At 39.8% G+C, this 24,551-nt stretch overlaps 1 protein-coding gene across 2 annotated transcripts in view; it reads right to left on the bottom strand.

Annotated features, from left to right (window-relative positions):
* Positions 1 to 8,227: 8,227 nt before the first annotated feature.
* Positions 8,228 to 24,551, bottom strand: part of gabrb4 (gamma-aminobutyric acid type A receptor subunit beta4) — a 60,930-nt gene continuing 44,606 nt past the window's right edge. Inside the window, exons 6-10 of one of the 2 annotated variants that reach the window (XM_047606853.1) lie at positions 20,950 to 21,087; positions 18,080 to 18,232; positions 16,321 to 16,577; positions 15,590 to 15,679; positions 8,228 to 15,340 (exon numbers count right to left, since the gene is read on the bottom strand). In XM_047606853.1, coding sequence (XP_047462809.1) covers positions 14,987 to 15,340; positions 15,590 to 15,679; positions 16,321 to 16,577; positions 18,080 to 18,232; positions 20,950 to 21,087 — 992 coding nt within the window. In that variant the 3' untranslated portion in view covers positions 8,228 to 14,986. The remainder of the gene's footprint in view (positions 15,341 to 15,589; positions 15,680 to 16,320; positions 16,578 to 18,079; positions 18,233 to 20,949; positions 21,088 to 24,551) is intronic. The other variant, XM_047606854.1, reaches the window with a different exon arrangement.

Below are 24,551 nucleotides of genomic sequence, written 5' to 3' on the forward strand. Positions count from 1 at the left end.
TCCCTCACCTTTATTCACCAGATTATTATTTTTTGCTTTCTCTGCATTTTCGTGCAGAATAATGGCGGACACAAAAGGGAAAGTGCATTCACATGTGGATATTGCCTTTGAGTCAATGGTCCCAAGCCGTTGTATTTCAGATTAAATGAACAGCTTTACAGTAGTAGAAAAGTAGATTTTAATGAATTTTATCGCTAGGTACCTGAGAAATGTTTTGTGGTACAGATGGTCCTGAGAGATTCCAAAATGTGTCAAAATATCCACTTTAAAATAGTTTGTGAAAACAGGCCTGCTCAAACCCCTTTAAAATTGTTCTGCTACACTTTATTGGCATCAGTCTTGCTACAGGTCATGACCAGATGTTGTGTTTTGTTTTTCCTGGAGGTTTTGGGAAGTTTCCAGAACTGCACAAAAAGGTCAAGTCATTCTGAACATAATATAGATTTGTATACCTTTGCATTTAGCTAACGAGTGTTTACTGTGAGGTATAAATTAGACAAATAAACCTGATGTTGCTCAGACACTTAATGTATTTGGAGTATTTCAGGTTCGAGCAGGAGTTTGAGAGAGAGGCATTCGATTAAACTACTGACATGGAAGATACACCAATCAGGCATAACATTATGACCATCCCAATATATTGTGTAGGTCTCCCTGGTGCCTGCAAAACAGACTCATTGGAGAATGGACAAGGGTTTTCTGAGGGTGTCCTGTGGTGGTGGTGATCAGTTATGGATCCAGTGAATTTGGAGGCTATGTCAACACCTTGTGCTGTTTGTTAAGTTTTTGAGTTTTTGCTAAATGTCAGGCTGCATCCTGCTGATAATGGCTGCTGCCATTAAAGAGTATCATTGTTATGGGGTGGGGTTGCCTGGTCTGGTCAAGGTGGGTGGTACATGTCTAAATAACTTATATAAGAATGAATGCCAGGTCAAAAAGTTTCCAGAAGAACACTGAAATGATGGTCAATGTTTTGTTTTGTTTTGTTTTGTTTTGTTTTGTTTTGTTTTGTTTTGACCTCTCAGTGGTTTTAATGTTCTGCCTGATCGCTGTATTTGTTCCAAATCCAATGATGAATCACCCCTTATTTGTGAAAAGGCTGAGAAAATGTTAACCCCATGTTGGCATTAGAGAAAAAAATAAAAGGCTGTATTTTTATATGAGATCTACAAATTGTACTGTAGCTTGCTGCCACACTCTGACTGAGAAACCATACTCTCAATTATATTCCAATCACATTAATGACTCTTCCGCTGCATTGAATGTGAGTGGAAGGCTGATGACTAATCCGTCCTCCAGCAAGCACTAGAGCGGAGAGCCGTCTCACACAGTAAAACGAAGGTTACTGTGTCCCACTCAAACCTCCAACAGGTTTCGGTGTAATACCTCCACACAGACCTATTCATCCACCCACCATGACCAGTGTTTCCCTGTGGTAAGACTGCCAGGGTGAATCAGAGCTGGAGAGAAAATGAGTACACATTTGAGTTGTGTTGTTTTCATTTCGACAGACCTGTGACAGGATAGCCGTCACACGACGCCTGACTGATTGCTGCAGTCTCGTATCTAGTGTATGTGGCTGCAGTACTGTTTGGATAAGATACGAACGCCGCGGAAGGCACGGGGGTGCAGCTCAGATACTGTCCATTAGATGGCAGGCTAGTCTGTTAGATGCTTGAGTGAGTGACTTTTCCCCTTTCTCTCCCTCTCTCCGTGTGCGTGTTTGTGTGCATTGAGCTTGATGCAGCGGATGGCATCAGAGTCAGGGACGCCACACTAGTGCCTTAGCAGGCCTCACTCTTCCTCACCCTCCTCTCCCACTTGGTGAAAAGATATATAGGCCAGGCGTTTAGCATGGCTTCCCCTAATGTCCCTGCAGCAACAAGGCAACCAAAACACCAGCGATGGTTCAAAACCAAATCATATGCGAGAGCAAGAACACGCACCTACAAAAACACTGTAGCGTGAAACGTCATCTGACTGGCACAGAAGAAAAGGTCTCCTTTGCATCGTTTTTTTTTTTTTTCTCTCTCTCCCTACGCACTAAAAGCCAAACTCGGTGACACTGAACTATCATCTCACATCGGCGTCAAATGCGAGCAGGAGGCACGGCTTTTACTTAGACTGACACAATTGTGCAAATAAACCCAAAAGAAGTGGGACAGGGGCAGTCAGAGGGAACATCTCCTCATACTTTTGCTATCCCTGAAACTCAGTGTCTGGCACCGGAGAAGGTCACGTATCACATATTATCCGAGGAAGAGAAGCAGAGGATGAGTACATTTACATGATCAAATGGTTCATCCGCAGCTTGTCACAGTTTCATTTAGGCTGTGTGGTTCATAAAGTGGCGGCAGTGACAAAGGAACCAATCACTCAGAAGACTTTCTTTAGACACATTATGTCCTTGAACGCATTTTGTCGAATGTCACTTTTGATCATCTGAAATATGTGCTTCACACACGGGGGAATTGCCGAAATAAACTAAGAAGCAGGTTGCAAATTGCTAGAAAATTGTACTTTTTAAGTGTTTGACAACGCGGAACTGAAAGATCTTAGTCTGTAAGAGGAAGTTTGTGTTTCGCTAATGTGTCAAAGTGATTCTTGCTGTTCCCTTTTAATGTCAAATGTACATTCCTGGAAAGAGGTCTCAAATTATTCATGAGATAATTCAAATGTTGGATGTCAAACGCAGTCGATGTTAACCACACAGTATCATTTAATTGAGAAAATTAACTCTTAGCACCGCGTGTGTCCCTTCTTGCTGTAGGTGTATTATTCTCTGCGCAATGTGCAGTGTTTGCATTTTCTCCTGCACGTATGTGACCATAATCTCACTTTCAATAGCACCACCCTCCCACCAGCCTTTTTTTTTTTTTTTCTATACTCTAGGATTTTCTAAATGATGCCCCCGGGGGGTTGGATTTAGTGGTTCAGTTGTGGTCACACTGCATAAAAAGAGATAGGTCTTAATATTTTATTACACACGTTATGTTTCCAGTCTTCCGCGGCTCCTCGCTCTCTTTTCAAACCCCAAACAAGAACTCCATGGCAACACTGATGAACATCCTGTGAAAGGAAAATAGATGGACACAGCACTCTGCAGAAGACGCTTGACATTTTATCATGACATGATGCTCAGAGAATTTGTGATTCTTGTCAGCCAACAGATGTAACTGTCTACCGACTGAATAATTTATTGTTTCGTTGGACATTATCTATCCTGGCAATCTAAGAAAAAGCAACGTAAAACAAATCTCCTAAATCTTTTTCTCTGTAGTAGCCGTTGCACCATTGTGTGCCTTAACAACTGCGTGGCCACTATAGCCACTATAGCCACTATAGCTCCAACTTTACTATTTGCCTTGGAATTATTGACATTTTTTTAGATGTACTTTGCATATAAATGAATGTTAGGATTCTATCCCATTAAGACTGAAGGCCCACCTTAATGCACTGCTTAGAATTAGCGAAGGCAGTTTATTAAAAGACGTATATAAAGCACCAGCATGTGCATTCTATACCGCAGAGCCGAATTCTTCGCTGCTGTTTGACCACTTTCGTTTTTCCCCCATCTGTGCAGAGGAACAGCCATCAATTCCTGACCCATGTTAATGCACCCTTTCAATATTTTATGTTTTTATATGGAGTGCTGACAATAGAACGCAGAAATGGAAGGCACATTTTGCTGAGCTGCTTCGTTGGCTCTGTATCCGTCTTCTCTGTGGAGCTATGCACTCAGCCGCAGAAGGAGTCACTGAAAGAAAGATGAAAATGCGGGCAAAGCAAACCTTCAGCTGCAAGCTGAAGGGGTAAAGAAATAAGGGGGGGTCACTTTATCTTTTACCCACACTAAACATCAGTGTTGAAATGAAACGGTTAAGTTGTTGTTTTTCCAAAGGCTACATTCTAATGAGCTGTGACGGGCCATGCGTTGAGCTTGACTTCATAAAGGTGATCTCTCCACATCGCTGCATGGTGAGCATATTATTTATATACCTCCACTCCTCTCAAGGTGAACTCACTTAGCGGCGTAATCAGGTGCTGAAGAGCCTGGTGGAGTCGACTGAGAGTAAATTAAAAGAAATCAATTAGGAGAGACAAACCTGTGCATTAAATCTGCATCTGAGGGAGGACGTGTCAGAGGAGGATCATTACACAGGTCACAGGTACAAGGGGAGGCTAAGCGTGACGAAATGCAACACACAAACGACAAGAAGATAGTTCTGAGTTTGGTCCAATTGTTGCCTCAGTTACCCAGTCAATTTTGAGCATGTGACAGTTGAAGGTCACTTTTATTTTTATTTTCCCATAAGGTAAATTTTCAAATCTCACTCCGTAGGCTAAAACAGGTGTGATCCAAGTGGCGCTTTCTATCAGACTCCATTCCAGCAAAAACATTTCAAATGCATGTATCATATCAAACCATCACTTCACATTTTTTATGAACCGCTTTACCGCAACTTTTAGTTTTAATCAGGGGCATTGATTCTGAGGTCCCCTGGTTATCTGTTTAGTGTTTTTCATTCCACTGAATCAATGTTTGACCTGTGACCTCAAATCAGTCTTGCTAATGTGTGTAACTACAGGGTGAACAGGGGTAGCTCCAAAGCTCAAGATCATTGATTGCAGTTACTTATCAATAGTTGGAAAAAGGACATTTTTATAATAACGACTTTCTTTTTGTCAGGTGTGTCACAGAAAACACATGGAGAAGAAGAAGAGACTAGATATATGCGCAACACTGATTTATTTATTTTTTTGGTATATACTGTATGTGCTGGACATTAAAAGAATGATTCTCAATCTCTCTCTTAACCGTGCAGCTGCATGCGTTTCCTTGCCCCTATGTATTATTTATGGTGAAATGCCTATGTCCCAAAAAAGAACTGATATGGAGCAGAAAAAAAAGGGGAAAAACAAGAGTGAGTAGGCTGAAGCTATTATATTAATGGTAGGTGGGTGGCTGTTTTGCATTTCTGAGGTTAGGCTTGCAGCTTTCTTTAGTGGATGGGAAAAAAAACGGTGCCCATGAAAAATCTGAACGCCTCATTGAAACCAGAATTTCACTCATTTCACTCATTTTCCTGGTCTTCCATTCCTCCCCTGTCACAGCTACCACAAAAGCTCGGCATCAGTAACGCCTGGGCATTTCCTGGAGCGACAAGTCAAAATGTCTTCTGTTAAAATGGCCCGCTGGGTGGCAGCACTGTTGACCCAGCACCGTCCCGCAACAGACAGGCTCTAAAGCCAGTGCTCACATGGTTTCATGTGAACTACCACAACGCCTCCAAAAAAAAATCTATTGACTCTGGTTCAAAAAATCATCTTCTTTCACCAAATTCAATCAATAACCGCTTCCCACAAGTAATTATTATGTCATTAGTTAAATTCTCGTCTTCTGATCTGTTGGTTCTGGTAGTACTTTGAAAATAAGTCAATATTAAGTCTCAAAAGGGGTAAGTTTGAAGGCATGCACGGCTTGATTGACATAGCCAGTGAAGTGATTCTCAGTGTTGTCTGGAAGACCTTCGTGACGTCTCGTAACTAACTTCGTTTTTACCAACAAATTCTTCCAAACAACTCGCTCCCTAACCTGCAGTCGACAGCAGTGGTGCATCATCGGGCTGGAAACCATGAGCTCCACCTGACAACACTGGTCATTCTTAAGACGTCCTTGGGTTCTAGGTTTCCTTGAGCATATACTCTTCCCCAGTGTTATCCCTTTCATCCAATTATGGTCACTTTTGGTCCCAAAAATCAAGAAAAAAAAAATAAGATGCTGTGAACCAACTGCCAAAGTCAACACTTCCACAAATCAATGACCCAGTAGCCTGTAACCTACATTAATGCCACACAAAACACAAACAAGATCATACCTGCTAAACAGCAACATCTTAGTGTTGTCACATATTCCTACATGCTGATGTTAGCTTTTAGCCCAATTCACTGCTGTTTGTGAGTATGGACTCAAATAGCTTCCTTGAGCCCTAAAGCTCAATTTATATTTCTGCAGTGCATCCATACCAAAGTGTCCGTACTATTCTACACAAGTATTTGTATTTGTGCTTTGACGTACAAGCAATGGTCACTACAACTGAGCGGTTAATGTTGGAGTTGTTCAAAGTCACTTCTACGGAAATCACTGCAACCCAGGAAAGAGAGAAGACATCTCTGTGAGGGTTTGTAGGAGGCAGAAGAAAGGAGAATTTCCCATGCTTGTTCAGCCTCTCACAGACGAGGACATTTCAGACCAATCACAATCATTGCAGCCTGCACTGCTGCAACGTGTAATTGCATTTCTTGAGAGTCGCAAGTCAGGCAAAAGCGTACGCTACGGAAATACAATGCTGCATTGTGATGGCGAAGCATATATCTAATTTTAGTCTTATTGGATTACTACTATTTTAAAAGTGTTAGGTTGTGGTTGGAAAACAAGTTTTAACTTTTTACTGGTGTTATGCTACATCACTGAATCACCGGTTTACCACTTTTCCAAATCCATCTCCTAATGATTTTCCAAACGTCACACCTTCCGTTTTATGCTTTAAACGCAGAATGTTGCAAACCAAGCAGTTTTTCTGTCATTCCCATACGTGTACCATTTACACACAACGAGCGCTCTGATGTATTGGTGTCTGGGGATGTCACTGCTCCAAAATCGTTAATGAAGCATGAAACTGACGGCTGTTTAAAGCCATCAATGCACAATTAGCGACACACCCCGGTATGTGTTGATTCTAGGTAACGACATGTCCGAGTCACTATTTATCATTTGAATTACACAGATAATTGGGTATAATTAAAGTGTTTTATGTATAACCAGCAAGGATACATCCACTTTCTAAACCACTTCTCCTGTCCAGAGTCACAAGGGAGGGGCTGGAGTCCATACCAACCTGGACCATGCCCCAGGGGTCCCCAAACTTTTTTCAGTGTGGGCCCCATCAACTTTCCGTTCCTATAACTGGAAATTATATAGGCATAGCTAGCACACTGCTGTGAGTGTAGAGCGATATGTGTTTTCGCATCCGAGTCGCCGAAAGAGCATCAGAAAAAGTTGCTAGGGGGGTCTGAATACTCGCTAAATGTAGCGACAAATTCACTAAATTAACTCGGTCATGAGAAAAGTTACATCAGAATGTACCATTGTACACCACTTTTATGAATGTAATTACTATATTTAGAATAATATATGTAGTAGTATTATATTATTGTATATATTAAAATGTAATTAAAATGCCAACCTTTAAATACGGATATTTGGAAATGAAATTTTTTAAAAACTGGCGAAGTTTAAAGGGATTGTCTGGGATCGTTAAATTGGCCACTCCAATTGGTTTGGTGGGCTGGGTCTGGCCCGGGGGCTGTAGTTCGGGGAACCCTGAGGTAGGGGGTAGGGGCTCAGACATGTTTCCAGTCTGTTATGTAGCTAAACAACTGGGCAACAGACACTTTGCAATATCAGTGGACCTACCCTGCATGACTATGGATTGTGGGAGGAAACTGATGAACTCTCTGGGTGTGACTAGTAGCAATGGATCAAATAGTATTTAGTTATTTTTTATTGGTCTGTCCAGTGTTTGTATGTCCAATGTATGAGAGGCTTTGTCAGTTTGTTTGGAGGTGGTAGCATATTCTAGTGTTTGGCGCATTTACATTTTTTAGACCACAGATCTCGCCTTTAATCTGGAGTTACTTTCTATGAGACTCACAAGTGAGGCCAATGTTGCACGGGACCTCAAACCACCTCTGATCTATAAAATCAATAAGCTAAATCTGGATAGTGATACATCGTCTCCTGAAGCTGGGAGGCATCTGTGTGGCATAATATTTCAGGTGTCCCACTGGATCGGTGCTCTCTGATCCCACTGCAGTCACATTCAGAGACCGTTCTCTTCAACCTTCACCACCAAAATACTTGCTGTAGTTCAAACCCAGAGAGCATGCAGAAAGAAAAAAACAAAACAAAAACAAATGTGCAACCATATATAGAATGATGTCCTCAACCGGAGGGCAAAAAGTCTCAGTTTCAGCTACCTGACACAACAAATGAGTTATCTATTGCTTTGAACACGCAGAAGTCGACGTGCCCCAGACAGGCTCCATGCTCGGTATAATTTTACATTTGCCACCCATGTTGAAAAATTAAAAAAAAATCATTAAAATCCATAAATGATAGTTCCTGGACTGAAAAAGGGGCAAATATTACACTCATCAGCAGGAGTCACTTTGCGTCTTTATTCAGGAAATAGGGTATGAAAGGAGGTATATTCTCATAAACGCGCAATGTTTCGTAATCAAATTAAAAGAAGACACTCTTGATTTTTCTTAAATTTTTGTTTCCGGACTGTCCTCATATCCAACAGTCCTTATCAAAAGCAAGACACCAACTAAGAGGTGAGAGCTCTGACAACAACCTGGAATAGCAATGGTAAATACCTGATTTTATCCTCTTATTTTGCAACAGCGAGTGCTATTTACCTTTTGGGGACTAATATCTGAAAAGAAATTAATAAGGAGTCAAATGAAACAATGCTGCATATTAGTCCACAAAGGGCAAATGAAAAGACATTAGCTTTCTTTACTGTATAAGCCTTTATTTGTAAAAAGTCGGTTGTTTGAATGATAACCCTTTTTATACCACATACTTGAACACCTTGTATTTGTAAAAAACACATTTTGTTCAAACACCTAAAAAAGCTGATTGACACTATAACATTAATTTGCACTGACAAAAAGAAAAAATACAACTTCATACTACACAAATGTTGATTCCATGAGTACTGATACTCCAAATGAAATCAAACACCTTATTAAACAACTGAATCAAATAAGCGCCCAATGTGAACAAAACAATTACGATACAAAAACCAAATGCATTTTTCTTCCAGTGCCAGTATATCAGATGAATTACATTTCCTTCTTATGAGAAAACAACAACAACAGTAAGAATAACAATCCATAACAAATGCAACAAATACAATAAATCAGAAATGAACACAGAAATGAAGAAAATCATTTGCTAATTTATACTGAAAAATAAATGGGCTGTCGATTTTGTGGGTTCTTTTCTTTGCCAATGTTTTTTTTTTTTTAGTTTTTTTTTTTAGAAAGTGTTGGAAAATCTTTCTTGCCTACTGGTTAAGCATCTCTCCCTGGCGAGCTCTTCCAAAAGAGGGAGTTACAGTATACGGATGTGTAACTGGGAATCAGCACAGCTTCTTGCAAGTATCCTCATACAGCAATCAACAGCAGACTATAACCAGAGGCAGCTTATTAAAGAGAAAATACAGGGAACACCCACTCAGTGTGCAATCACATGGCTTACGTTCAGATGCTACAGGCGAGCATCCTTTACATCCTTTGTAGTTGAAGGGCGTTTGATGTTAATGCTTATGCTCAACCTGATAAAACTACAGCATGCACTTGGTGCATCTATTCCAAATTGCGTGATTTACAGTAAATACATTTCCATAGAAGTACATATTAATGATTCGCACGAATCACGCCATGTACGTTCTATGGTTACATTTTTTTTTTTTTATCCTCCAGTTTTACAAACAGTTTGTTTCACAAGATTTATAGAGCTGGCTGTAAAACAAGTGCAATTTTGAGCATGTAAACACTGGATCTTTCTTTTCCTGGCTGTGGAGATGAATCGGATGGTGTGGAGTAAAAATATATGAAAATAAACCTTTCAAAAACTCAGGTCATGCAAAACAAAACCTACAAGGTACATACAAAATAATGAATGCACCAACGGCAGTTCTTCCAACAGTGAGGAGGCTTTCAGCCGTGTTCTGGTGTCTTGGTGGGTGAGATTTGGTTATGGTTCACTTTTTCAGTGGAGCGTCCTATACGTGAGTCAACGGAGAATGGAATTATATATAATGTTATATATAATTATATATATAACTAGGTCCCAGCTGGAAGTTATGGCTAAATGTGATATGGCATCTAACACATTGTGTTCTATAAACACTAAAGAGACACTTTATCGAACCAAAACAGTATCGGGTTTAATTTACTAGTGCAGAACCAAACTACAAAGTATCATGGAATTTCATATAAATAGCCACTTCCTGCACATTTTGCCTCATAGCAATGCATTTTAAGCTTTCCTAATGTCATTTTACAACATTAAATGACATGCTAGTTGGTTAGGTTAGGTTAGGTTAGGTTAGGTTAGGTTAGGTTAGGTTAGGTCTAAGGAAAGGGATAGGCTATCCTTCAAAGATCACACAGCGTGAAATAACACACCAAAAATGCAGAATGCGCACTGAAAGGTCGTGACTTGCCGTGTTGCTCGTGTGCTGTTACATGAGACCAGACTGTACCAAAGGACATTTGGGGAACTATTTTCTGTCAGTACCCTCACATAGCTAAAGGTGCTCCCTACCATCCTGCACAGACCTCTGCAACTGAGCAGCTTGGGCAATTGGCTAAGTGCCTTGCTCAAGGGCACACGTGACTGTCTTATTGAGGAACAGGAAAGAACATCCCCCTCGCCTTCTTAAGGCAACCCTGCTCCTCTAGCCTCTGTAAGTCAGCTAGCCGAACATGCCCATAATTTTCTGAGTAGATTCGTGGATCCCAGTAAATTGTTGACACTGAAATGCAGCAGGTACTCTGTGCTGAAATCCCCCACAAATCCTAAGGTCAGATTGTATATGGTAAATAGAAAAGCTCAGCTTTTCATATATGCATTCGCTGGCAATGCACCAAGGCAGACTGTAGTCTCCAGGCATCTGCACCAGCATTCGTGTTAGCCGTTGTTCCGGAGGAACACGTGAACCAGTACGAGCTCAGAGCCACCAGAAACTCCTTCACTGTGAGAGGACCTCTGTGTTGATTTCTCCATTATTTCGTCCACACCGTGTACTTCTTGTGTTTCATTTTTTAGGTTTCGTTTGCAGAAGTATGCCAATGCTAGAGAAGCTGTCCATGCCATTAGCAGTGAGGCTAGCTGGTATTACGAACTGCCATGTTTTTGTTCATGCATTAAGAACTATTAAGTGAAAGATATCATATTTACAGTACAATTCACATGTAATTACACATATACACTAGAGGCAAGAAAATTCACATTGAAATCAGTTCAACACTTTTTTTTCCTCCTCCTCTACTCCTTGAAAATATGTGTCAAAGAAAGTGTATTTGCTCTCTTGTATAAGCAAATATCCTAAAAGAAAAAAACAATGAAACAGAAGATCCTCACAGCTTTTGGGACAAATGTGCAGATTTTATATCCAGAAAGCAGGTAATACATGTTCTGACTGGAATGAGTGGTGGACATATTTAGTGTGAGCATGCAAGGGCTGCTAATGTGACTCCTCCGTGTGTGTTTGGAGTTCATTAAAGATATGCATCGACCATCTGAAAGAAAAATAAAATCATTTCTGGGAATAAACCAACCTGAATGAAAATTTGTTGCTAGTGCATCTCACTGAGATCACTGAGTCGATGGATTAGGCATCTTTCTAATCAAACATGTTCCATTGATATACTTAAAAAAAAGCACTCATGGTTGCCCATATTTTTTTATATATATATATATATATATATAAACAATAATGCTTTGCACTGTAATAAATAGCATCCTCTGGCCTGATAGTGTGACTGAACTCTTCATATTCCATTTGAACAGTTTGACAAGCTGTGTGCAGAAGAGAATGAAATGATGCAAAACAAAAAAACAACAAAAAACAAATCAGTGTAAAGTGTATCAGTTGAATGACTCATTCATTACCACCTTCGTTTAATTCTTTAAATATCTGAACATCTGAAGTACCCCTTTACTCAAAGACCACATCTAACATCATACATATTTAACCAATCATGAAGCAATCTATACTCGGTGGGCACAGTCAAAATCCGCTCTTCATCTGATTGTAAAAAGCGACTGACGAAAAGAGAACCATACCTATAATGATGTCAGAACTTTTTTTTTTTTTTTTTTAAATTGCAGCATACGTATCACAGGGATGTATCTAATGAGTTAAAGGGCAACCCCAACAGTTTTACACATCAAAGTCAGTTCAAAGGGGAGTACTACTGCATATGTGCAAAAAAGCTCCATGAAAGCCTTTGTGCCCCGAGTGATGTCAAGTGTCATTGTGGGGTAATGTAGGCGCTCGGTTTTAACGACGACGGAGAATGATAGGACTAAAAAAGGACGACGTCCCTGCTTCTGAACCGTCCATCGAGAGTGACAGCGTTATCAGAGTCTACTGCTGAATCTGTGCTCAACGGGCTTCTTTTTAGGTGTGAAGTGCCGCAACAGACATCTGTTGTCAGGCTTGCATTTCAGTCTTAATTCATTTCAATTTGGCAATTTGTGAAGAACTCTGAATTTGACATTCCAGCCTTTATGTTTGCTACTCTACAACATGACGTACTGTACTTATTCTCCACAAAAGAACCTGCCTCAGAGCTCCGAGGTGGAAACACTTTCATGTATTTTATTTTATTATTTTTTTTTTTTTAACTGATTGTCACCTTTCTCATAAATTACCGCAACTTTCTTCTTTTTTTTCATATTTAATAGCACTGGCTATTTTGGCAACAGATTTGAACTCACATATGACTGAGGCAACAGATGACTCTGCTGCTTACACAAAACATAACACTCTGCTCACTTAGTGTTTCTGCTGAATCCCATTGTACTACATACTTCATGTAGATTTTTATTTATTTTTTGCTGGATATTTAAAGGTGATCTCTGTTCTCCATTTGTGTCTAGAGAATGTGACGACGATGCATAAAATTTAGACCAAAGAAATACGAAACTCAGATCACAGCTCGGGCCACATCACTGTACACACTTCACGATGACTTAAATTGGTTTCTGATCAGTATTCCTTTTTGAAGACATCTTATGCATGCTGCATCCTGCACTACAGAGGGAAGAGGATATTTCTGATGAATTGATACTCCCCTCCTGGTGTCACTATTCTGCAGGCCCTCCATCTTCTCCTACGTGTGTCCACATTTTTGTGGTCGTTTTTCTCCCTTCGTACGTAGCAGTGGTAGATTTGGTTTTTGCTCTTTGCCTGTGTGTGCATGAAGTAGAGGCGGAAGTGAGGAAGATGCTGAAATGCACTTCAGTTGAAGCTAAACAACAACAGAAACGAAAATCTTTTTTTTTTTTTTTTTTTGCTCTTTCTCATCTTTCCCATAGTGTCAAATGTCCATCTAAGGCTTTGAGTTTGTATTTGGTGGTTATGGAAACCTAACTTGATTTGGATTTAACAATCTATAAACACCATAATTCAGTCTAATGTCCTAAAAATAAATGAATAAAATAAAGTCCTCTGGTATATATATATCTTTTTTTTTTACTTTGCAAATGAACCTGAGCACTGGAATTGCAGTGTAACACAATAATGCGTATGAATTATAGGCCTTTTGGTCGTCGTTTCGTTCAATTCATGGCTATTTCTCAGGCGTTTTTCTCCCCGAGAATCACTGTATCATTCGTGAGTAGGCTGTCATCTCTGATCCTCGGGCGTTTGTGGGATGGCACTGACTGGGTTTAAGTGTAAAATGTTGAATCCTTTCTCCCCAAACCTTCTGCCAAGGGGCCGCTCATCACTACCCCAAATAAATAATCTTGCCTTCACAAAGTGCAACTCCAACACTGAAGAAATGCTCAACGAACGAAGAAGTACTGTATACTGAATGACAACTGGTCAAACTGTTGGCGGATAATGTTGACTCTTTTTGAATATACATGTTCTTACATCTCCACTGTGGAAATAATCTCAAACAAATCACAGAAGCGATCCTCCGTTTCCTTTTTGCAAAAACACAAAGCAGGATATGACGTCAATGAACTCTGCACCTAAAGAGCATGTGGATCAGGCGTTAGGAGGAAAGAAACAGCACAAGTATACTTTCATGAGAATACTGAATGATAAAATGTACAGAATATGTCTCTTTTTTTTTTCAAACAATCAAAATGAGTAATGCATACCTTTGACTCTTTTTATCTCATAATGCCCTAGCTCTAGAACATGTTCTGACACTCTCTGAAATCACAGTATTTTTTTTTAAGACAAAATCATATCTACAATAATCAATATTTGTTTTTAACCATAATGAAAAAAGAGCCCCTTCCCTCCCCAACCCCACCCCGAGGACGTGTTTCTAAAAATAACATGAGAAGAGAAAAGGAATACAAGTTTGCGTTGACTCTGGGCGGGAATGCGGCGGTCAAACATCCCATCCACACGGCCCCCTAATGGAGGCCGATGCGCCAGAGCTGATGTCTGATAAAGAGAACGATACCACTTCAAAAAACCCAAGGAACAACACATAATCCAAACAAGGTTGCTGTACATAGTAGAACCGGAGATTTCCGTGCATGTTATCCATGGGTGATGGCGAGGGGGAGGAGGTCGTGGGGGAGGTGGATGGGTGAAGTCGGCAGGGGGGTGGGAGGGGTGGGGCGGGGGGTGTTAAGGATCTCACTCAGCTGATGCCTGAACAGACAAGCCACCACTGATTTCATGAGCTGCAGTAGAGGATTTTTGATTACAATAAGTATCAATAAAAAGTCAATGGGACTCTGAGACATCTTTTCTCTCTCAAGAGCTTTCACTTTCTCTTTTTTTCTTGTTGTTTTTTTTTTTTAGCAAAAATATCATGCAGTCTTTAGTTCCAAAATCCCCTGACGGGATCTTGTGTTTGTTTGTTTGTTTGTTTGTTTGTTGTTTGTTTGTTTGTTTCAGGAGGAAAAAGAAACTCAAAAGCCTCGAAATTCTTCTCTCGCAATTATTCTTAAACATTCAAGTCATCCTATTAATACTTTGTACAGCATAATGGTCCTTCAGATTTCACACGTGTATATATAAATATAATATATAGAAATATGCATATACATATGTTCAACTTGTATATGTGTATACATATTTTGGAACTGTATCAAAGCCAATTTAATGTGCTCTCAAAATATGGCCCATGATTCCTAGTGGGATGCACATCAATTCACATAGTATAACCAGTAGATTAGGTTGAAAAATCCAAAGGTGATAGGGAAAATGACCCGGGACCACTTGTCAATGGTGCTAACATCTGACAGGTTTGGGATTTTCAACTTGAGCTTGGAGGAGCGTCGTCGTAGCCGACAGTTAGCCCGGCTCCGCATGGCGCTCCGATCCAGCGAGTGGTGGCTGAAGCCATCTCGGGGAGCCATGGGCTTCCTGAATTGGACCCCGGAGCTGTCAAAGGACATGACTGAATTCCGAGAGTCACTGACGCTGCTCCCCACGTCAGAAGGCATCACTTCGTTGTTCATCTCCAGCGTGGTGAGGAGGATGTTTCCATATGCATCCACCTGCGAGGAGAAGGGAAAGGACAGAGATCGTCACCGCGTGCTGAAATGTCCGGCAGCAGCCCCAGATCCCCTTAAAACTGATGCTACGTTAACCCCCACCCATTCCCAAAGTTGTCGAGCTTAAGCAAAATGTAGGGATGTAGTGATTTTTCACTTGCAAAAAAGTGACAAGAAATTTGAACAGCCTTAATCATCTGACTTTACTGTGAGGGCTGGCCTACAGCTGATATGATTGCTAAATACATGTACCCCAACTTTTCTTTGTTCCTCGAGATACAGATTTCTTCGCTGTGTAAATGACCTGAAGGTGTTGGTTTGAAACGGCGCGGAAATGGAGTCCTTGCAATGTGAAAGAAAAAATGAAGAGAACATTAAAACGGCTATAAAATACTGGCAAATAAGCACATTTTGTTGAAAGTTACACAATGCATTAGACATAAAGTTAACAGGAACAACTTCTGAATTAGCATTTAGTACTTTACACACACACAAAAAAACAGAGGGAGCTTCATTCAGTCTGACCATTTTAGCGTCTGTTACTGCCAAACTGTTGAATTGCCAATCCTTCCTTAGCTTGCATTTTGACGTTCAGCCTGATTTCATAGGAAAAGATAGAAGCTAGCAGAGTGAGAGTGAATAAAGCCTACAGCATAAACATAGACAACAACCTAAATAAGAAATGAGAATGTTTACACCCCTGTTGAGCTAGATGAATAGGTATCTCAATGAAAAAGGCTATGCTCGATAAAAGCAGTCAGTGCTTGGGGGAGAAGCAATGGATGATGGTGGGTGAATGCATATAAGGTGGTGGTGGCATCAGTATGCTTGTGGAAGATTACTTCAGGGACTAGTGTTTATGTGTCAGTGGACAAAACGGCTACGGCCAGAAATCTTATGTGCAGTTGTTTTGTGCTTGAACTCTGACTGACACAGACAGGTAGGTAGGGGGAAAAAGAGAGGCAGCAGATGAAGATGCAAACCTGTTCCCTCAGGCGCTTCTCCTCGTATCTTGTGCGCTCGTTGTTGGCTTTGTTCAGCCTTTCATTGATTTTCTTCTGTTGCGCAGGGCCCCGGCCAAAGAACACGTAATTTACAAAGGCATATTCAAGCAGGGCCAGGAACACAAACACAAAACAGCCCATGAGGTAGACGTCGATGGCTTTCACATACGGAATCTTTGGGAGAGTCTCCCTAAGGTGGGTGTTAATTGTGGTCATGGTAAGCACCGTTGTCACACCTGAGTACAGCAGCACACACAGAGACAAAGAACGCAACATTAGACACAGAGGTTGCACTGACATATTTACACATTGCATACTATGCAGTAATTAAAAAATCTTCGTCGTTCAATAGCGGAAGAAGGATTAAGATTTTAGGTAATTGCAACAATACTACAAAACTAATATACATGGATCAGGCATAACATTACATCCTCCTTCCTAATATTGTGTAGGTCTCCCTTGTGCCTCCAAAACTGTTGTGACTCATCAGAGAATGGATATGGGTCTTTTGAGGGTGTCCTATGGTGTCTGATAACAGACTGTTGTTAGTGGGGGTCTTTGGGTCCTATGGGTTGAGGGGAGGGGGCTCTGTGGATCATCCCACAGATACTCGGTGCATTCCATTTATCTAGGAGGGTGGAATTAGGCACTGGGAATGATGTCACACCTGAGTTATCGGAGTTCCAGATACACAAATTGGAAAACTAGATGGCCATGTCCATGAAAGTGCACTGTTTTGGTTTTACCAGGCTATTGTTTTTAGCCGTTGTTAGCGCGACATTGGCTTGTAGTTCCCATTTAACACATGAAAAACTTAAATTACACTGTAACAGCATTTCAGCTTATGAATATGGAAAAATACTGCTTGTATGGCCACTTTACTAAAACAAAAACTAATCAGAAGTGCTAACAAACTGAATATTACAGCAAAATCCAACCTCGGGGGGCGTTCCAGGTGAAAATTCCAACTCGGAACTAGGAAATTCCGACTTCTGAGTACAAATGGAAGGCACCAATAATCAGTTAATCTGATAAATTTGGGATCTAGTGAATTTGGAGGTCAGGTCAAGACCTTGTGGAGCATTACTGCTCCTTATACGCACAGCTACATTAAAATATATTAAACAGCTATATACGAGCTACAATCTTTAAGTTCACATTTCAAGTTTATATTTTATTTTATTTTATTCAACTTTATTTTATTTTTCTCTGTTATACATTAATACCTATTTTTTTTCTCGTATTATTACTGTTTTTAATGTAGTTTTTTATTTACTACTGGCGGCAATACATTGCACTGTACATTGTACAACTGTGTGCATGTATAACTGTGCATGTGACGAAAAAAATATATCTATCTATCTTATCACATGAATGCCAGATCCAAAGGGTCCCCAGCGGGACACTTAAATGTCACAAGATGGTCATATTTGTCAGATGGTCAGATTTGAACTTTTCAATTGGAAAACATTTCTAAATATTTCATATCGCAAATTTATAAAATCTTCATGTCACTTGTGAGAGCATTGAACATGAGTGGTAGAAATTCCATAGCAATATTAATAACGTGGCTAAATGGGGAATGTGAATGTTGTTTTCAGTGTTTGCTTGTTGTATTTAGTTTTAATTTAGAAACTTTTAACATGTGTGACAGCTGCATGTTGTTTTTTCTTGTGAAAATAAATTGCGCCTAATGGGGAACAATTAGTTTAATAATGCAGCAGTGGCTGCGTCTTACCCAGGGCCACCCGAGCTGCAGAGGCATCATAATTGATCCAGAAGGAGACCCAGGAGAGGATGGTGATCAAGATGGAGGGCATATAGGTCTGCAAGATGAAATATCCAATGTTCCTCTTAATCCTGAAACTCAGCGAAAGCCTTGGATATGAACCTGGAAGGAGAAAGGATGGAGTGATAGTTTGGAAAAGAGCAAGGTAAAAGTAAAAAAAAAAAAACATCAATGATGAAAAAAAGAGGAATAAAGGGGGGGAGGGTAGGGGACCCTGGCACAACTTAAGTTCCGAAGTCTGCACTTTGACAACGCGCAGGGTAGTCATTTCTCCATTTGTTCAGATGGAGCACTTAATTTCCCCAAAGCGATGGATTCCTTTCCAGGGACAAGTTCGATTCCAATTAAACATGGCAGAAAGTCGCAAACACGGCAGATTTTTCTGCAACCCCCTATCTCAGCAGGCAGCTCCAGCATCCCTCTGAGAATTGTCACAGTGAGCTGCTCTGCTATTCTTTCCCACTTTCTCTGTCCTCTAAACACTACCAAAAGGGCATTTTAAAGGTGGATAATTGCAGCTCATGCATATACACTGAAAGGGGAACTAAAGTATAGGTTTTTGCAAGGCTGTATATCATTTACTGTAAATTAAACCAACACAATGCTAATGCAAAATGCAATACAAACACCCAGGCAGGGTTCCTCTGTTCTATATAGCTAGATATTTATGAGCTTGCATACTATACAAACTATACAAACTGCTCTAAATATTGTAAAATCTGAACTATATATATTCCACCAGTTTTATTCCAGCGAATTGCTTCAGTTAAGTCTGAGGGATTTAATCTGAAAAAGCTATTTGCTATAGGGAACACACAATGATGAATGACCTCATCATCTTCAGGTTCCTGTAAATCTTTTAATCAATCAATACCTTAGCATACATACTTAATCAAGACAGAGACCAATGCCTTAGATCACCCAAGTACATGTCAGATTAATGGTGGCAACAAATGTTCATGGATTTCATTAAAGCCAAATGTGGGAATTATACATAAATTTGACTTTTGTCAACCCTTTTAGAGTTGTGCGGTTGTTTAGGCGGAAGCCAGAGTAAAAACTGATAAGAACGAAGATAACTGGTAGATTTACAGAATGGACTCATGTATGCATGGCTAAAGTCACTTAAGTCAATTTAAGCAGTTGAGGAGCTTTAATTTATGCTGAACATTAAATGACAAGATGGCCTATGTCTGTGTGTTCACATCCAAGCACAGCACTAGGAAAGTGCTTAGCCTAGCTTAGCATAAAGACTGGAAACTGGAGCCATGTAACGAATGAATCCTGCCTTCAAATGAGTCATTTGGTTATGAGTTGTGTACACAAAAGTAATGAGAAAACCATCACCTAGGCAACTGTTGGCCTCTAGAAGCCACCAAGGCTAATGCTGCGTTCACACTAGTGGGAGAGAGCGACAAGCTGCAATATTTTTTCAGTGGAAGTCAGTGATATGAAGCGACAAGCTGACATCCAATACCTGCCGCTATATGTGTAACTCTAGACTAGCAAAATGAAGTTTATCGTTCCACTGATGCTGTGACGACTTTGCTTCACCCATTCTTATGTTTATTATATAAACGTGTACATTGTTAGCCTAATAGCATAATTGCCTAAGTCATTCTTTGACTTACTGTTATAAAATCAATAAAAATACCAATGTGCTTGCTAAAAATTTATATTTTTTTTCTTGTTTGCCAAATACATGCAAATATACTATTAGGTTAATGATAAACAGTTAGCCCTTTTTAGACCCCTTCACTGTTTGTAAACAATGTGACGTTTGTTTGAGGGGCGGGGCTTAATTGGATGCGAAACATCTCAAACACTGTAAACGGCAGTTAACATATTTCAGTGGACTTTTTTGGAGAAAATGGATGATGGAGACGCATATTTTAGAGAATACTCAAATATACTCACACCAAGACCATGAGTGTTATTTTAAAAGGTCTACTCTGACTGATGGGACTTGAAAGGGGGACACAGAGGGGACAGAGTCTGGTCTGTCTTTATCAAGTGAAGCCTCTCCAACAAAGATATTACAACAAGTAAGTGGAACCACTGTGGAGAGCAACGTAGTAAATGAAACTTCTCCTTGGAGACCCCTGAAACACGCAAGTAATGTTGCGTTAGCCAGTGATTAACATTAGCGTTAACATCTAACAAGAATTGTCTAAAACAATGATTAACTTAATGTAATTTCAGTCACGATTTATTTTAACCCATAATGTTATCCATGCTGAAACTGATGATGTATTACATATTAATCTTATCTGTTAAGATAAGTGATTGTCTCACTCCAATCCTTTCTTTTAATCGCCAAAGCCAAACGAAAGCTGACTACGACTGGCAGTGGTTGGTATGTGATAAAACTTAAAAACTAAAAACAAAAGTGAGAAAATCACTAAGTTCAATAAAAAAGATAGACTTTCCTTATAAATCATAGTAAAGTATACATAAAACTACTTGCAGTTGTTCCGATTCTAACGGAAACACTAATGAAGAAATACGCCAGTGAATCAGCGTGGTTATTTAAAATATAAAAATAGATTGAGAGTTTCCCACTCGAGTTGCACTTTGTCCATTAAGTCTGTTAACATTTTAGAAATATGTGAAAGTGGCCACCCACAATCTGCTGCTAAAAAGGAAATTGCCTTTCTGCATGACCAGATATAATTATATTCCCCAGGGTGATAATGACGTATTCACTGATGCCCATGTTCAAAGAAGCCCACAGTGGCAACATGGATGCACAATTGTTTTTGAACCGTTATAAAACCGTTATAAAACTTTAACTCTCATGCGGTCTGACGCTCTCTTACCAGTAGTAAACCTGACCTCCCTGGACACCAAGCGAATGTCCACGATGGAGAACTGAGGTAACTCCAACTTGTCCACGCCCGTCACAGCGTTGTCTCCTCCTTGCCAGAAGAATACGATGTCATCTGTGGTATATCCGTCTGTGTCAAAGAGGGGGGGGGGGGATAAAGCAGGGAGTCTAAATGTAATGAAGAAACAATCATGAGAGTTAACTATGTTCCTATATTGAGTTTGTTACATGAGTAGAAGTGAAGGTCGCTTTGACATGCCAAACACTTCATTCTATCTGTGTTACTTTAAAGTCATTGAGGGCTGAACAACACAGTAATCTTGGTATCATTGATTTCTAGCACACAGTAAATTTCAACAATGGCTTCATTTGGATCATCATAAAAAAAGAAATGAGTTTACAATTCTGAATCATTTGAGCACTAACAAGTAAGGCACGTTTAATTTTCATCTGACTACATTCATCATGCTTCATGATTTTTGATTATATTAATGAAGGGCCTCCAGAAATTAGAGCTGGTTAAAAATCAAATTTCATAATCTGCACATGTTTTGTTAAGGACAAAATATACTTTTAGCTTTTACCATACAACATAAACATGACAGAAAAGAAATATAGTTGTTATACTTTCTTCAGAGCTACCATTTTGAGCTGTTTTTGTAGATTTAATATTCCACTATCACAATATTTAAATATATTTTGGTACCATCATACCTAATTGTACTTTACTTAGATGAATGACATATACGTGGTAGGATTCCTCTGGGTTTGGTAGTGTGGATCAATGACTGTGCAAAGATGGATAAACCATCCGTGACCCACAAGATTCCTGAAGAGTGGTAATGGGGCTCAATGTGGTGCCTCTGGTGGCTGTATAAAATTCACCGCCCTACAGTTATCCCAAATGCGGGATATTAATTAGACATCAATACTGTTATTCGTTTTATTGAGATACAGGTCTATAGGGAGTGACTGTGACCATTTGAAGAAATGCAGTTTTTTTGGCACTTCCGTGGTTTCATTTTTCAGCCTTGGAGTTTGTTACTTCATCCTGCTGGAAAATTGGAAAACGCTGTGCCTACAATATTATAAATTTTTATTTTGGCTGAGGGCTAGTCCGGCTGTACGAGAAATTTTTCAAAAGAGCAATCCCATTTTAAAAGGTGCTCTACCATGAAAGAAGCTTTGTTATTCCAGTGACGTGTGAAGTAGCAGATTCAATTCAATAGCGCATTCATTCATTCATTCATTCAATCTATTATTCTGGGTGTATTCTATATAACCACCTCTCCTGATCAAATAAAATATTGTGTTCTTCCACTAAAAGTGGCATTGCAGCCAGACGGTGGGATGAGAAGGGGCTTATGGAGACACATTTCTCCAGAAACAAACACAAAAGCTCGAAGATTTCTGACAAAGACTTAAATCCATCTATCTCTTGGTCCACAATCACATTCTCCACTGTCCAGACCTTGGAGCTATATCACTGCACGCATTACTACCTGCATGAATATTCATTAACGTGTGTCACTTGGTATGACGCTCCCACACATTCTCAGCTGGCAGTGCAATTGAAAGTGACCACAGCAGTGGATTTATGTCAACAGGCTAGTATGCATTCACTGCAGAGCAATTTCTCATTCCGGGAAGTGTTACTACATTTCACATTCTAGTAATCCACATCCAGACCTGGATGGCATTAAACTCACTAAGGGACCGGGATTCATTACCATTAAATCTCTCGCTGAGGTTATAGGGTAGGGAAATGTGACATTGTCCATGAAATTGAAACAACAGCCTGCCTAATCAATCAAACTGATGGTTATTGTGTAGTATGCACTAGTGCAAAGCATTACGTGAGCATAAACAACAGGAATTCTTGATATTCTTGCAACTTTTTAATTCATGGCCTATCCATATCTCATTGCTTACTGGAGTCCCTGAGGGTAAACAGTCTGCATTTTTATCCCGAACAACAAGAACCACAAAATATCTGGTGTATTGAACAAGAGGCTTTGATTGATGGAGCGGCCAATGGAAATGATCAAGCAAATACAATTTTTAATTACAGCACAAGCACATTTTTCTCCCGCATAATGATTTATCCAAATTAAACCGCTGGGGAAAGAATATATGAAATATAAATATTGACACGTTTTAAATCATGCCGTTTTGTGTAAAGTCTGCATTTTTTTCTCTTGTGCTTGCCTCCTCCTACATGTAGGTGCAGAGAGACTTCATGGAAATCAAAAAGATCTTTAAATATAGCTATTCCAACATGCTTGAAATTATTATTTTTTTCTGCCTGTTTGTGGTTTGAAAAAACGGGCATTTAACATTTGCATTTAACATTTAAATGAGATGTTCATCATGCTCACATCTTTGTGCTTAACAATACTTCCTATTCCTATCTATCTATCTATCTATCTATCTATCTATCTATCTATCTATCTATCTATCTATCTATCTATCTATGTAATACCGCTAATGACAGGCACTAAATACCAAACAAAATGTGGACCACAAGTTAGGCTGAAGAAAGTGTGCTGAATATACGGTATGTAACGGGCAGTCGCCTCTGTTTTGGAGGCTAAAGCTGAGGTTGTAGGGTCAACAGCGATGTTTGTACTGGCACCGTTCCACACATGTGACTGAGTCCTGGCACTGACAGCAGGCCACTGAGCCAACAGGGAGAAAGAGAGGCTATTGACAGCAAAGAGGTTCAGTTTTTGTATGACTTCATTAACTTTGTCAAAGGAAAAGCTGTTCTGTGCCTGTTGTCTTGTCTATGTCTATGTCCTAATATTACCAACAACGCAAATGGATAGGGGACTGATCGTTACAATGGAAATTTAGCTGTTATTTCTAAGTCGGTGTGGGCATGGGCAGATTATAAAATCTTGTGTGTTTTGTGTCTCTTTGTTTTCACTGACCAAGTGAGGCACTGCCCAGCCCGGTCAGCAAGACAGACGCACTGATATTCACGGATACCAAACATGGAAGCGAGAACACAAGTTTTCTCATTGCTGTTTCAACAATTCACTCTCACTGTCTTTTCACTGTTTTTTTTCACTTCGTTTGTAACCAGAAGGCCAAGTTTGCTTCATCTTCTCAAAAAAGTTGTAAACACTGACACCTGCTCAGACCAGCAGGAGGCGGCGGGAGGGAACGCTGGGAAAGTTATGCAGTGAGCGGCGAAACTGGCCCCAGACATAGTCAGTGAATTCAGCAACAAAGTGTGAGATTGTTCCTTTAAGATGGAGGCGTAATGACATCAGGTCCAAAAACAACGTGCTAGATACATTCTTATTGAACCAAGTATGTGGATATCACCTGATTGCTAAATGAATCATTCTTACCCTTAATTAGGTACTTAATGGCACCTAACCAATAACTAATTATTACTTTCTAAATATCATTGATGTTTTGGTTACAAGTTATTTGTGCAAATTTGGTGTGTAGTTGAGTAAGGTTTTCAATATTAATGTTATTTCGCCTTCACTGCAGAGATCTGTCCCATCTGTCACGCTGATGGAATAGTAATCAATGCTTATTTCTCAAGGCAGTAATCGAATCCAGAGGTAAACCGTCATA

This window comes from Mugil cephalus, chromosome 15, assembly GCF_022458985.1.
Source record: "Mugil cephalus isolate CIBA_MC_2020 chromosome 15, CIBA_Mcephalus_1.1, whole genome shotgun sequence".
Lineage (NCBI taxonomy): Eukaryota > Metazoa > Chordata > Actinopteri > Mugiliformes > Mugilidae > Mugil > Mugil cephalus.